A 16,319-nucleotide genomic window follows, 5' to 3' on the forward strand; every position below is an offset into this window, starting at 1 on the left:
GGTTGAATCATCCTCATCCATACGTAATAAATAACCCTCCCACCGTAACCTACTGAGCCGGATTTTATCCCCAACTTGACGGTCATGGTATCTCTCAAAGATACCGTCGTTATGTAGGCTACGGAATCGTTCATCCTCATGCAGAGGGCCAAAAATTCTTCGGAGGATCCTTCTCTCGAACGCGGTCAAGAGTTCGCAATTCTTCTTGCTAAGAACCCAAGTCTCCGAGGAATACATGAGGACTGGCAAGATTATTGTCTTGGCCAGTAAGAGCTTTGAGCCTATGGTAAGACATTTCGAGCGCAATAGTTTTTGTAAGCTGAAATAGGCTCTGTTGGTTGCCAACAACCGTGCGCGGATTTCATCATCGTAGCTGTTATCGGTTGCGATTTTCCTGCTTCCTGTTTCTTTCCCTCTTTTATTAAGGTCAAAGCCACCCTATCTAGTCAGCATTTCACATTTCCTACTGTTTACATTACATAAAGCTTTACATCGTCCAGGTACTTTGTGGTGATAAATATGGTGAAGCCAAAAGAAGCGATATCTTGTCACACGGGAGGCATAAGCACTTCGCTATATATAACACGAAAGAGGTCGCCCCCCGCCTGCTCAATCTGGATGAAGACAGTTTGTACATCTCGGGTTGTTCTTCCCATGATGTCGATATCGTCAGCATAGGCCAGTAGTTGGGTGGACTTAAAGAGGATCGTACCTCTTGCATTTACCTCAGCATCACGGAATAACTGTTCCGCTCGAAACGTCTCACCATAGGGTCAAAGCTCTTACTGTACAAGACAACGATCCTGCCAGTCCTTATGTATTCCTCGGAGACTTGGGTTCTTAGCAAGAAGAATTGTGAACTATTGGCCGCGTTCGGGAGAAGAATCCTCCAAAAAATGTTTGGCCCCCTACATGAGGATGGACAATTCCGGACCCAACATAACGACGAAATCTATGAGCGATACCATGACCGTCCGGTTGTGGATAAAATCCGGCTCAATAGGTTACGATGGGCGGGTCACATAATCCGTATGGATGAGGATGATCCAGCCCACAAAGTCTAAAAGGGTAATATCTATGGTAGAAAAGAAGACGAGGCAGACTCTGCCTAAGATGGAGCGATGGCGTAGGCAAGGACGCCAGATAGCTTTTAGGGCTATCGAATTGGTGCACCTCGGCGCAAAACCGGGATGTCTGGAGTTCCTTATTAAGACAGGCCTAGACCGGATACCGGTTGTTGCGCCGTTGATGATGATGATCACGGATCACTTTCTCCAGGGCTTCCTTTTTCCGTCTGTGAAGTCGCTTCTCCGCTCGCCGTTGTTCGTGATAAGTCTTCGCGCGTGCCCGCGTTTTTTGAGAATGCAGCATTACTCGGTATGCAGCATTCTTCCGTTCCGATGCTAGCTTACATTCAATCGTCAAACCAGCCGTTCCGGATCTTTCTGCGGCTGGGGCCAAGTATGTTTGTGGCAGTATCAATGATAACGTTCTTCAGGTGGTTGTGAAGATCATTTGTTGATGCTTCATCTCCAGGTCCTCTGTTGACTGCGGTTATTGCGGCATCCATTTCCTTCTTATAGGTGTCGCGGAGGGTTGTGTTGTGGATGGCTTCAGTGTTCACTCTCATCTGATTGTCAGAGGGGATTCTAGGTGGTATTGTTATTCCAGCTCGGAGCACCATGCGATAGTCATCCGAGGCCTCCGTATATGTTCTGACATTCATCAAGGCTAAGGGGTGGCGGCGTTCGATCAACACGTGCTCAATTTGGTTGAAAGTGGTCCCATCTGGAGAGGTCCAAGTACGTTTGTGGACCGCTTGCCACTAATTTGGTCATGATAATTCACCGAACTGTCCGAGTTGCAAGTACGTAACGGAGGATGCGGGGCATGTACTCTTCCATTCCCCAAGGTTCGCACCATACAGAACGAAAATGAAAGCAGTGGTCAATACCAACTTATTAGTGGAGAGCATCTTGGAGAATATGTTGAGTTCAACTAAGGTTCATACCTTAACCGGTGAAAGAAGCAATGAAGAATATCCACGGAATATTACGGCAGGAGGAGTTTAGAAAAAAGAAAGAGATATAGAGAGAATTACCATCACGAATAACAGTTAAATTCTGATCGAGCCCCGCAACCTAACACCATACCTATTGATGTGTGAATATGTGTTCATGCACTTTTCTTTTCTGTATGTGTTTGCTCATCTCTGGTGGGTGGACCAAAATGGCTATGGTGAGGACACCCAGAAAATAAAACCAACATGGACGAATTGAGAAGGAGTAAAGTTACGGTGCAGGGGCTCGGAACCCCAGTACCGGGGGTTTTTGGGAGTGAGCAAGCGGGCTCCCGGCCGTCGATATCTCTCGGCCGCAGTGCCTCGGTGGTGGACAACTTGACCACTGTTGCATCTAATACTACAAGTGTTTTAAATTTGGACAAGGAGGTGTTCAAAAGAAGCGCAACTCTGCCAAGAACACCAATTGCAAAGGCAAAGAACGATGGGCTAAAAGGAGATAGCTGGCCAAAAAAGGCGATTTCGACGCCCATCGGATTTGATCAAGAGGTACTCCAGCAGCAGCAAATTGATCCATTCAGGAGAACCTCATCAATTTTACGATCTCCTCCAATATCAAAGCCGGCAAAAGAGAAAGCTCATGGGGGATTAGCAACTGAAAAAGGTGAAGGAGTCAGTAAAAGGAGTAATCTGGCCAGGACTCACCGAGAACAGAGCCCTGACGCAGAAGAACTACCTTTTATACAGCTGGGGACTAAAATAGTTGAGCTATCCGAATTCATCAAGGACAAGCACAACGTGCACCAAGCCATTAAGAACATGGTTAGAGCCATCAGGGTGCTCCACAATAGATCACAGGAAGAAATGAGAAAGCCTACAGAAAAGCTAGACATTCCAGTCCCAACAGTGTCACAGGCGACCCTAGTGACACCAAAGCACAAAGTCATCGATCTTCGCTCAAGTAAAAGAGTGCGAGACAAAGCGGGGGAAGCTTTGGGGAATCAACAGGCCCCAAAAAAGGAAAAAACAAATGGAACTAAAAGTTCAGAAGGGCCCAAAGTACCAAAAGTAGGAAAGTCGGCTAGCGAACCGAAACTGAAAGAAAATAAGAACGATGGTTGGATCAAACCAAAGGTGCAAATTCGCACGGAGGCAATTGTAATCTCCTAGCAGAGGACATCTAACATATGCGGAGATACTGAAGAAGGTGAAATCTGACCCCGACCTAAACTACCTAGGCGGAAATGTCAGCAAAATCCGGAGGACCCAGAAAGGGCATCTCATGTTTGAGCTGATAAAATCCAGCGTGGGAAAAACTGACGGCTTTCGTAACCAAGTTATAAACTCACTTGGGGAGAATGTCGCGGTTCGTTCCCAAAAACATGGGGTCTATATACAGTGCAAGGATCTCTATGAGGTAGTATCCAGAGAATAGATCTGCACTGCCTTGAAGCAACAATTCAAGTTGGAGGAATTCAGAGAAGAATCTATCGTGAGCCTAAGAAAAGCTTATGGCGGTACTCAAACGGCCACAATGCGACTGCCAGTGGAGTCAGCGCAAAAGTTGTTGGCCGTGGGGAAGGCTAGGATTTAATGGGTTGTTTGCAGACTAAGGGAACAGATCACAGGACATTTGGCAAAGGCATGCACTAGTGGCAATTATCGGTCCGATCGATGTCGAAGGTGTGGGGAAAAAGGACATATTGCCAAGGAGTGCAATAGAGACCCCAAATGCATTTTGTGCGAAGAAAAAGAGGGAAGAATTTGGGAAGGCGTTAACTGCAGTGAAAAAATGAGGTTAATACGAATAAACCTCAATCAGGTCGCACAAGATTTGCGTATGAATCCGCGATAGAGATTGCTATCATTAGTGAACCGTACAAAAATTTTGACGGTGGTGTATGGGTCACAGATTCGACTGGTGGAGCGGCGATATGGGCGTGCAATCGTCAAGCCATACAATATAACATGGGTTAGGCGGCTAGAGACTTTGTCTGGGCAAAAATAAGCGGTATATTCATATATAGCTATTACGCCCCACCGAGCCTCACACTGCCTCAGTTTGAAGGCCTGCTAGACGATCTTGTTCAAGATGCAAGAGTACGAGGTCCAAAGGTGATAACCCGTGACTTTAATGCGTGGGGTATCGAGTGGGATAGATTAACGCAAGGGGGCCGTGCTTATTAGAAGCATTCGCCCAGTTGGATGTGAACGAAGGCGATATAAACACTTATCGGAAAGGGGGAACTGGTTCATGTCCTGGCAAGTTAACGAGGACTTCACGTACAGTGACTACCAGGCAATCACCTTTGAACTAAGGACAGAGCCACAAGACAGGAGACCCGCATCCCGGAAGCCGGAATCCAGAAGAACACCAGGTGGTGACGCGTCGATGCCTATGAGATGCTCATTTCTCACCAGACGACCCAATTATTGGTGGAATAGTGAACTTGCGAGCCTTCGATCGATTTGCCACAGAGCCAGATGAACGGCTCAGAGGGCAATAGGTAGGATCGATCAGGGACAAAAGGAGCATGTCTATAGGGAAGCTCGCAAGAACCTCAAGCTCGCCATCCATCGGAGTAAGAGGGAATGTTTTAAGGAGCTCTGTTCGAAAGCGGACATAAATCCGTGGAGTAGCGCCTATAAAATCGTGACAGGGCGATTCAGAGGCCGATCGTCTCCGCAGATCACGTGCCCTATACTCTTCTTGAAAATAATCCAGGGATTATTTCCCCAGCAAGAGGGAGGTACTAACACCTTCCAGCGCCCCTTGAATGTGACGCCGATTCCACCAATCACCAGGCACGAGCTGATGGAGATCTGCATTCGAATAGGCAGCAGCAAAGCCCCGGGTCTGGACGGCATACCGAATACGACATACTTGCAGGCTGCTCATAGCCAGGGTGGTGAGTTCTATCATGCTATATGCAGTCTCAATTTGGAGAAAAACGCTGTAGGTTTTAGGCAATGCACACGAACTGAGTACGGTCTACAGAAGAACAGCCTTAAGCGTGTGTTCTGCCTTCAGGGCCGTCTCAGATGATGCAGCGTTCGTCATCTCGGGAATGATGCTGATTGACATCTTGGCAACGGAAATGATGAACATTTATAACACCAGGTGCATCTCTTCCTTATCGCAGGTGAAAAAAGCTGAAAGGGAGAGATCCATAAACAGATGGCAACAGCGATGAGACCAGTCAGAAAAGGGTTGTTTGACTTACAGGTTGATCCCTTCCATCGGGGAGGGGCTCGAGAGACAGCATGATGAGATCAATTATAATCTCACCCAGTTTCTCACCAGCCATGGAGGATACCGTCAATACCTGCACAGGTTTAAATCCGACACCTCACCTAATTGTCCAAACTGCGATGGGGTCCCAGAGGACCCAACGCATGTATTCTTCCAATGTCCTAGGTTCGTGGAAGAAAGGAGGAACCTACAGGAAACTCTAGGTGAAGTACGTTCACCGGAAAATTTTGTCTGAAGAATGGTAGCTTGCCAGGAGAACTGGGATGCGATCAATTCCATGATCGCAGTAATTCAAGATAAACTGCGAAAATCAGAAGAGGTGAGGAAGGCGCGGTGACGAACCCCGTGGGTAGACGGAAGGAGACCTAGCTAAAGTAAGTTAACTCCGCCCTTAAATGTGGTTCCACGGGGTAGGAGGGAGTTGGGACTGGTTTTAGTGGATAAAGATCCCACGTTCCAGCGTGTTCAGGCCGGAGTCTTTTGAAGATTTCTACCTCCAAATAGAAAAAAAAACAGACGGACAGACAGTAAACCGATTTTAATAAGGTTTTGTATTACACAAAAGATCTCTGGTCTGTGAAACAATAAAAGTGGAAGAAAGTTCCTCGCCACAGGGCTCCTTCAATTTCAAAAATAAATAGTTTTATTTCGGTCAAACTAGGCGATTTCTCGTCTTCAATACAAGGGAATGCACAACACCTAGTAACCATCTTCCAGGGCAGAGGTGAGACAGCATCTGATGAGCTCTGGGCGAGAATGCAAACGGTCTGCCCTTTAAAAATTGGGTGTTTAGCCAAATAGAGTGACCTATGAATCAGAGAGTTTCTGCCCATTTGATCCTTCAATCCTACAACAAAAAAAAACTCTTCTGGGATTGAAAAGTTTTTCGATGACACTAGCGACACGGTTGGGTGGAAATCCAAATAGCTTGGCGGTTACGTCTTATGCTAATTCTAGTGAGAAAGGATCCATTTCGAGAGGATTGCTGTGAAAAACACTTCCCAATTATTGAGCGAAATTTTAAATGTATTTTCAAAAACCCATGTCTCTTCTAATTTCCTTTTGGAACTTTCTTTTCACGATTGGATGGATAGAGCAAAGTATAGACACTCATTGTCTATTTATGTCTAGAATAAGGAAAAGCAATTTGCCCATACTCTGTTTAGTTCCAGCCATATTTGAGGTTCCCTGAACTTATTTGAAGCTTCTTCTTCACCACCTTGAATCTGCCTTCGTTATTACAATTTGGTTCAGGCATCTTCCGTTGAATATGCTCATATCAAATAGAAAACTATAACTTTTTTGAAAAGATGTTCACTGTAGTCATTTACTTGGTTGACGTCTTTCCATTAATCTTCATAATTTTTCCCAGTCCGAATCGCTACATCTTAGACAAACCGTTTTGACCCTCTTTTCACTCCGAACTGTGTACAAAAATAGCCATCATTGGATTACGAAAAAATGCTCAATTCTATCTAAAATTTTAATTGAGGTATCCTTTTTAATGGCGCTTGGAAAGCTAACATTGTGCTAAAATTTACTTTGAAATCTAAAATTCACAAAGCCTTCGATAGTCATAGATGATTCCCATCATTTCCAGCTCTTCAAATACTCTCAAGGGATAATCCCAATCACGAAAAGATTAGAAGGGTAAATTTCACCGGAAAGCGATCCGCTCGCCTACTTTCCTAGTTGCAATATATAAAAACGCCATTAGGTCATATAACCAGCCAATTTATCTTCTTTTTATAGCCACTTGTGCCGCCCACCATGGCTTCCTCAACTGCGATTCTGCCAAGGAACCTCTCAAGCATATATTTACATACGGTCCAGAGAATCCCGGGCCCTCAGTCGGATCGACTGGCTTCGTTTCCTTGGCAATCAAACCACCCTCCTTGCATATAAATAATGTTCCTCTTCTATTCCAATTACCTTCACATGAAAGTCAAATACGGGAATCTTCTCGTGATCCAGCAGCATCACGGTCTTTATAGCGCCAGTTGTTGAATCGATGTGAAAGTATCGCTTTGGCAACGACTCAACGATGTCGTAATGCAAGAGTGCATTTAATCCGGAATCTGCATCTGAAGCTTTGATAACGAGCGGGCTGCAATCGAGATAGAAATATGTTGGTAGAGGACGTTAAACGAATTCACACATATGTAAAGAGTATATAGGACACGGCTAGGAGTGCACGTGAGTACTCACTCGAAGTCGCAAGTGTATCTCGTTAACTCACTCACCTTTTGCTGGCTGACGATAGTAGAGTCGCGGAGCCGGAGGAAGCACCCCCGCCTGATGACAACGCCGAAACTGAAGCACCAGAAGAGCCGGATTTTAAAGTTCTGTTATTGCTCTCCCTTAGTGCATTGCGGAGGACACTGTCTCGAAGACCGACGGTATCGCTGCTATCATCGTCATCGACGGCAAGGATCAACGATGCAATTTGTGCCGACTCGGATATCTCGCCCCGGTAGAAGCTCTGCAAAAAGTACGGGACATTGTCGTTTTGGTCCAGGATGTGGATAACTGCCGAACATGTTGCCGATACTGATGCCATATTTGTTGCTTGTATCGTTAAATTATAGAATCTGAAAGGGGACAAGAATGATAGACGATTGTAGAAAATTAAATTGCTGATTGCGTTTATTTGATAGAATGGCTGGAAAGGAGTGCGGAAACGACTTTATTCTGGCGAGTGGAGCAGAGGTCCTGCAGTTTGTCGATATTAGGTTAGAGACACATGAATGGTTACATTACGTCGCATGAATGTAAATGAACTTTAGAAGTCGAACCTGTGAAAAGATGTTTATTTATTATTCTGTTAAGGGAAAGTCACACCGCGTCCTTATAGAACTATTGTGCCCCTTTTACTGGATATAGCGTACCTATTGATCATAGTATCTAAGCAGACCTATAACCGTCAGGAACTCTAATATGGTCCCTGGGGGTAGGGTAGGTATCAGTGGCCGCTCCAACGAGCCCAATTAGCGCTTTGGTGCGCCGTTTTGATGCCACAAACTGCTAAGACCGTGACTGTTGTTATAGGAGCAAGGAAGCAGAGTCCAGCCGGCTCGGATCTTCGGAGCCAGCCCGTAGCATTCACGAAGGAAAGCAGCTCTCTGACCCTGCAGCTAGAAATCTCTCTGAAGTCCCCAAAGAATGGTTTATCCAGTGTCCGCATACTGACTCTAGTCAGAGCTGGGCAATTGCAGAGAAAGTGCATTAGGGTTTCCCTTCCTTCTCCGCAGCTTCAGCAATGCGAGCTGTAGGGTATGCCGAGCCTAGCTGCATGGTCCCCTATGGCCCAGTGCCCCGTGCAGACTGCCGTAATCAATGCATCTGGCACAGGAGTTCTCGTGATCGGGCTATGTTATAAGCGGGCCAAATTCTCCTTGACTTGGCACAGCTTGTAAGCCTTCGCCATCTCAGGTCCGCGGTTGCTAGGTAGTGCGAGTAGACTCCGCCCCCGACAGCCGCCAGCGGAACACCGACTGTATTCGCAGAAGGAGTACCAAGAGCAGAGCCTTGCCTGGCCAATCCGTCAGCCCGCTCATTCCCTCTCTATGTTCCTATCCTCGGGAACCTAGAGGAGAGGGACCTACTTCCCCTACTTTCAGATCTTTCAGCTTTGCATCTGGTATTAAGTGTTCTCCCAGATGCCTCCACCTACTTTGCACAGGTGCCGGTCACTGTCCCAGGGCATGTAAAGAGGTTTCGTCATTCTCCTCACAAAACCTGCAGGCAGTGTCCGTAGATATCCCTAGCTTCCCTAGGTGATAGTTCAGCAGACAATGACCAGTGAGAATTCCCACTATGATTCGGAGGTTCTTTTTGGTGAGGTTTAAACAACCCTTTGTGTGCATGAGTTTGAATCCCCCAATAAGCAGCCTGGACTGCTCCATTCCTGGTAGGCCCGCCCAGTATAGTTCCCTCAACCGTTCCTCTTCATTTCTTAGATTCATAGCCATAAAACCGTTTCCGATTCCACAGAAGGGTTCTGGCCCGTGTAAAGGCGTTCCTGCTCCCTTCTTGGTTAGTTCGTCCGCTGCCTCGTTGCCTTCCAACCCAGCATGGCCTGGAACCCAAAGTATCTAGACCTTGTTGGACGATCCGAGTGTATTCAGTCTCTCAAGGCATTCCCATACCAGTTTAGAGTTCATCTGGTTCCACCTAAGTGCCTTGATCGCTGCTCGGCTATCGATGAGAATAGCTATGATCTGTCCCCCGTAGTTCCTTTGCAGATTAAAGGAGACACATGTGTCTATGGCGTATATTTCCGCCTGGACTATGCTAGTGTACCTGCCCATTGATTCACAGTACATTTTCTTTGGACCAATGACACCGGCACCCACTCCCTCTGCTGTGAGGGATCCGTCAGTGTACCGAGTAACCAATTGCCGGTTTAACCCGTATGCCGTAGCCACGCTCTCCCAGTTTGCCTTGTTACTCCAACGTGTTTCAAACTTTTATCGAAGTGAAACCTCATTGTCATGTTATCCCTTGGTATCAGTAATTTGGGATACCGCCTAGAAAAAATATCAATCTTCCTTCGATTTAGGCAGCTCCCCGCCTCACTCATACTACCGGCCATCCTGAATATTGTCCTCCTTGCCTGCATCTGTATGTGCAGATGGAGAAGGGTTAATCCCAGAAGGACCTCCAGGAATGCCGTTGGGCATGTCCTCATTGCCCCACTGATACACACGCAAGCTAATTTTTGGAGCTTGTGTAATTCCCAGGCTTGTGTGCTGAGTTCGGTTCTTTCTGCCCAGATTACCGGCCCATAGGTAATCATTGGCCTTACTATTGCAGTATATATCCAAAGTAGTATCTTTGGGCCGCAACCCCATTTTTTTCTTGCTATGGACCTACAAGTCATCAGAGCCCTCGTGGCTTTCCGACATGTGTCTTCCAGAGTATATCTTGGTCTAGCGTAATTCCCAAATATTTGACCTCTATTTCTCGTTTCACCTCCACATCATGTAATCTTATGGCTTTCAGGTGATCAAGCTTACGCCTCCTAGTGACTGGTACTATGGTGGTTTTGGCTGGGTTGATCCGCAGTCCCACCTTCCTGCACCAGGCACTAGTAACCCTTAGTGCAGTTTGGATTCTATCACATAGGGTATCTTCGTATTTCCCCCAACAGATTAAAACAATGTCGTCCGCGTAACGCTGGATTTGGATTTCAATATTTGTTAGCACGACCAGGAGTTCGTCAACTACCATACTCCATATAAGCGGCGATAGCACCCCGCCATGTGGGCAACCTTGGGTAGTGTTCATGGCAATAGAATTTGTAACTGTTGTACTTCTATTTGCCTGCCTTCAAGCATTTTACCCATCCAGAAACGCAGGGTGTTTCCCACTCCCTGCGGCTCAGGGAATCTTATATCTCTGTGTGCGATGTGTTGTCGAATGCTCCTTCGATATCCAAAAACACACACAGTGTTATTTCTTTTGTTTCTATGGCATCCCGTAATGCATCTGTCAGCTGATACAGAACAGTTTCAGTTGACCGTCCTGCCCGGTAAGCGTGTTGACAGTAATTTCTAATATAGTTGCCTATGACCTTCTCCACCGTTTCGAGTACCAACGATGTTAGGCAAATTGGTCTGAAAGATTTAGGGTGGGAAGGATCCGTTTTACCCGCTTTCGGAATAAAGACCACTTTTGCCCGTCTCCATGCCCTTGGTATGTATCCCAGTGCTATGCTCCCCTTACCACCCTCAGAAGAGACTCTAAAATAATTCCTAGGCCTCTCTGGATTAGTTCTGAGAAAATGCCATCTACTCCGGGAGATTTCAGTGGTTTAAAAGTTCCGACTGCCCACCTTAGCCTAGCTTTTGAGCATACCTCTTTTGCTAGTTTCTAGTTCTCCTTTCTTCCCCTTTTATTCGTTGTTGGGGTGTCAGAATGTTTTCGCCTGCCACCGTGGGGTAGAGCCCCGAGAAATGAGTTCTGAGAAGCAGGTGTACCCAGTCCTCCTCATTCTCGGTAAATGTCCCATCTTCCTTCTTCAAACAGATAGAGGATATTCCCCTTTTTTTGGCTACGGCCTTGTACAGCCTGGTTGCTTGATCTGTTCGATCCCTTCACAGAATTCCCTGAAGCTGTTTCGTTTCGCTTCCCTGGTCGCGTTGCTATACACAGTCAGTGCATTTTTGTACCTCTGCCAGTCCCCAGTTTGTGAAAAGATCTTAGGAAGTGCACGCTTTCTCCCGGTAGAAAGGACAAAAGCATGGTAATGATGTCTTTTAGAGACGAACGGGATTTTCTTCATTTGAAAACATAAGCAAATTCTAATTAGAAATTTTGTGATTCATTCAATACCGAATTATAGTCGCTGCTGACATATCTTGAGTCTTTTATGACTGGGGATGTGCTTTCAACGCTAAATTAAATCAAATTGATTCCTTTCCGAACCGAACGCTGAGCTCATGTACGAAGGTTCCTAAGCTCCTTACCTCACATCGCATTTACTTAAGACGTGATGAAGCGAATAATTCACTTCCACCATGCCCGATTTGCAGAGTCGTGGTGTTTTCCGTAGTGTCACGCGTTCCTTACTCATATCATTTTCGGCACTATCTTTCCGTGGCATCTTAATGTCATGGAAAACGATTCATCTTAACTAAGACGCTGTTGCCTGTTCGCTTGCATCTTGATTCCTGCCTTTCCTCAAGAACTTGTACAATTTTGCCAAATACCCGAAATGTATGTGTGGGTATACGTTTTGAATGCACCATCCTCGAAAAGACCATGAAGACATTATCCTGTCGCGTTTCGTGGGTAATGACTAAGTATACAGAACAGAACCTGCATGTTTGCTGCTCAATGGGATTTGTGTGTTCGGTTGATGTTGTGTTGTTCCTGACAACGACGATCTTCCATGATGACGTACAGTATCTGATTAAAGTGTTATTTAGTGGAATAATCCATTTTGTTTAGGAGAAGAAGAAGAATTGGAGGGAGAAGTGATGTGCATACGAACAATACCCAAATAAGGGGTGAAATCCCTTTAAGACAAGACAACATAAATTCTGAAATTTATGCAAACTCAAAGTATGTGCAGTGGAAAGTGGAGCAAAGAACAATAGCAAAACGAGGTAATCGCAGCTCCTGTTCATTGTAACCCAATGGATCCAAGTTTTGAAGATAAAGTAATAATTGGAGTCAAATCCTTAAAGAACGGGTTTTGTTCAATTTTCGCCTCCTAACTTTTTAGGTATTCAGGATTTGGGCAAAGTTGGCTATTCTAGTGTATTATTTCTGGCAAGATTCATTAGGAAGCCCGAGCAAGTATCCCCGTAGCTAATATAATTTGTGACCTTTTACAAAAGCCGAAATGACCACCCGGGTTGACTATGATCAAACATGACGGCTGAGCTACCCCAAGAACGCAACACCTACCTGGTGATTTTGATGACCACAATCCCACTATAAAAAGGAAAACGGTACCAGTCTGTAATGAGCGCATGGCTCAACTGGTGGTTGCAGGTGGTTGCAGGTGGTTGCAGGATCTATCCAAGTCTCTACCGAACTGAAAAGTACGACACCGGAATTGTAAACGCAACTCAACGTTTAAGGCCCGAACCGGCCTCACGCTACCACAACCCCCATAATAATCCCACTAGGGAGTAACGGCTAATAACCAGGCTGAAAGTACGTGCATCAGGAATTCTTCTAAGACATGTAAATTCCCGGTTTCCATGGTGCCAGTATACCTCTGGTAAGGTTTCGTAGTCGAAGCCACTTGAGATGGGTCCACGTACAGACTCGTGTCTAACCGCATATATAAGCTTTGGGACCTACTTCATCACGACCAGCAAGTCAAAGTGAATAAAGCGTTCTCCCGTCACATCTCGTGGAGGTACTCCTCGGTCACTTAATTTCGGCCGATAGGGTTGCTAACCCCGCTTCCCCCAGCCACCATTTCAAAGCACCAACACCTGTCCAGAACTGAGCAATTTGAATATATCGCGTCAATGCTATCAGTCAATGGAGAACTGCGTTATGAAATTACTTCACGCATTAACGCAACCTCCATGAAGTGACGTTCCACCACTGGTGTTCTTTGTGATCGACGTATCAGCGAACGTCTCAAATCTAAAACTTAGCGCAGTGTTGTCCGTCCTGTCATCCTCTATGGTTCTGATTGTTGGCCGACTAAAAAAGACAACGAATGGCGTCCTGTGGTAATGGAGACGAAGATGTTGCGTTGGACTAGTGGCGTGACACCGTTTGTTCACATCCGAAATGAGGATATCCGCGATAGATATGGGGTTGCACCGATCATAGAAAAACTGGGACATGCGCGTCTTCGATGATATGGTCACGTAATTCGCGCTAACAAGAATTCCAAGGTTGGTCTGAACATCGAAGTGGATTGTAAGCGACCAAAAGGCCGGCCGAAACAACGGTGGCTTGATACAATGGATGGGGATTTAAAAGCCTCGCAATTGCATTCAGATCAAATATTTGATAGAACCAAATAGCGAAACCGATCACGATGAGCCGACTCCGCTTGTGAACGGGACAAAGGCTGAACAAAAAAGAGAGTCTTGAACTCATGGTTCACTCTCGCTGGTGAACGTGGACGTTCGTCTCGGCATTCTCTCAATATCTAAAGATATTACTAATGGCACCCAATGTGGGACCTAAACCCACGGCTCTGTGACTAGGAGTTTCATGTTGGGGTAGATTTTCACATTCGTGGTATCCACCAATTGCGCGAGTAGTATGCAACATTGTAACTAACAATGGACCGTACTTAGAATAAACCTTCTTTGGCATTCTTTCGAAATGAACCATTTTGCTTTTTGGAAAAAAATCCGTATTTCATAGTTTATAACCACTGGTATACGGAGAGGAAAAAGTCAGAAACAAGAATCAGGATGCGTCAACTACGGGGGTCCCACTAGGTCAATTCTTTAGGATAATTATATATAGCGAAGTGCTGACCTTAGATTTCCCCACTGCCATTAGACCAGATCAAACCACAGTCACCAGTGGATTTTTCTAATATTGTTGATTCTCTGTTACAACTAATAATAAAGTATCCTTCGAAAACCTCAGAGTTCAACCTAATGTCTTCAAGCTTAGTCAGATAAACCTATCTCTCTAGATCGTCGTTGGCGACTTGCTCCAATTGGCATAATAACGATGTTATTGCTGTTCTCAAATGCCCTCCTTCTGAGACATCCACAGAAGAAGATCTAGATAAGAAGAAGTATTCCAGGACAGCATCACTCATTTCCCTCACCTAAATAGAGGAGCAAACCGTCAACGTTTTCCTTCCGATTCAGCCACGCACCTAAGTTGCCCATGAGCCGGGCAGTCCATCTGCCTCTAGTTTCATTTTGCCAGAAGAGTTGCCACTCATCTAAAGTGCGTTGCTGTACTTCACGAGCGACCACCTCCCTTGCCCTTGTATATGGTTTGACGCTCCTTAACAAGAAGGGCAACGGAGATCACTCCCGCCATCACCACCCGTGCCCGGTTCAGAGACAGTGCGGTACGCAGACGCAACCCACAAAGCCCCTGTACTTATGAGAGACGCTTACGATAAACCCCCTTGCCAAGAGCGTCAACCTATACCTCTGCGCCGTAGAGCAGCAGAGGCTGCGTTGAACTCATCAGGAGATGGCGCCTGCTAGACGTAGGACACCCATTAACCTACTTAAAACCGAACCTCTAGCTGCGGCCTTGTTCGCGGCTGGTTTGATTTGCTCAAAAAAGCTCATCTTTTAGTCAAGAGTCAGTCTAAGGTACTTTTCCGTTTATTTTGACTGGATTATCGACTCGCAGAACTATATGATATGCAGGGTCGGAATTCTCTTTTTACTCAGGATGATTACTTCGATTTTTTACAGTGCAAAGTTGAAACCATAAGCAGCCATCCATCTGCTTACCGATCGTATCAATATGACGAGTCTGCTTTGTGCCTGTTCGATGGTGCTTCCAGCAATAAGTGCCACGAAATCATCTGCATAACCAACCAAGCGCATTCCTCTGGCATGTCGAGTTTAGATAGACTATAATAGAAAGCGTTGCAGAAGTCCGGCCCTAGACTGGGTCCCTGCGCTACCCCCGACGTGACCTCCACCTTTCTTTAACCCCCTAGTGTTTCAGAGCGCGGGAGCGGTTCCAAAAATAGTCCCTCAATATAAATAAGATATAGTTCGGCACGAGTATTGTCTAGTGTGCCTAGAATGTCTTTTCTTCTGACAGAATTAACGGCGTTTCTGACATCAAGCGTTGCGACGAGCATCACTCGACGAGTTCGGCGGCTATATGCCTCCACTCGATGAGCGATTCCACGATATGACTGACAACATCAACTGTGGATCTGCTTGCTCTAAAATCGAACTGCCGTGGGGATAAGTACCCGGTAGCACATATCGCTTCAGCGAGTCTACTTCTGATGAGCTTTCTGAGCACTTTCCCAGCAGTGTTAAGCATACAAAGTGGTCGGTATGAAGACGACAACTCACAGTCACCTTTCGCTTTGCTGATCAATGCAAGCCTCGCGATATCCTAACGAGAAGGGGAAATGCCGATGTTGGAACACCAGTTTGTATACCTCTGTTGGGATATCATCGGGTCCTGGCGTCTTCTTGTTTTTCATAGAAAGAACTGCCTGTTCAGACTCTTTCATAGAGAAAAGTGGACAGTCACGTCTTGATCCTGTATAGAGTGCACGGGGAATAGCTTCCGTACAATGCGATTCATCTGCTCGGCCTTAAGTGAGCAGGGTTTCCGCAAAGCCCCGATTTTTCGGGTTGTCAGTTTGTAACCGAGTCCCCACGGGTTCCCATTCACCTCGTCGACCAGATTCTGCCAGCGGCGAGCTTTGCTCCTGTTTATTCCTTTTGACTGATCTGTACTCTGTCATTATGATACATGCCTCGTCCCGTTCATTTAGATGTTGTGTCAAGCGGCGGAGTTTGTGACACCAGTACCGAAGATCTGCAATGCCGCCAACCAATACGTAGAAGGTTTACCACGTCACGATGTCCTCCTGATCCTGGAAGCGCTACA

At 46.0% G+C, this 16,319-nt stretch overlaps 1 protein-coding gene across 11 annotated transcripts in view; it reads right to left on the reverse strand.

The window, feature by feature from the left end:
- The window catches only part of LOC119649845 (fat-like cadherin-related tumor suppressor homolog), a 396,664-nt gene that overhangs the window by 100,722 nt on the left and 279,623 nt on the right, over positions 1-16,319 (reverse strand). For all 11 annotated transcript variants that reach the window (XM_038052198.1, XM_038052197.1, XM_038052196.1 and 8 more), the window contains 2 exons: positions 7,517-7,864; positions 7,206-7,380 (listed from right to left, as the gene is read on the reverse strand). In XM_038052198.1, the coding sequence (XP_037908126.1) occupies positions 7,206-7,380; positions 7,517-7,864 (523 nt within the window). The remainder of the gene's footprint in view (positions 1-7,205; positions 7,381-7,516; positions 7,865-16,319) is intronic.

The sequence above is a fragment of the Hermetia illucens genome, chromosome 2 (assembly GCF_905115235.1).
Source record: "Hermetia illucens chromosome 2, iHerIll2.2.curated.20191125, whole genome shotgun sequence".
Taxonomy (NCBI): Eukaryota; Metazoa; Arthropoda; class Insecta; order Diptera; family Stratiomyidae; genus Hermetia; species Hermetia illucens.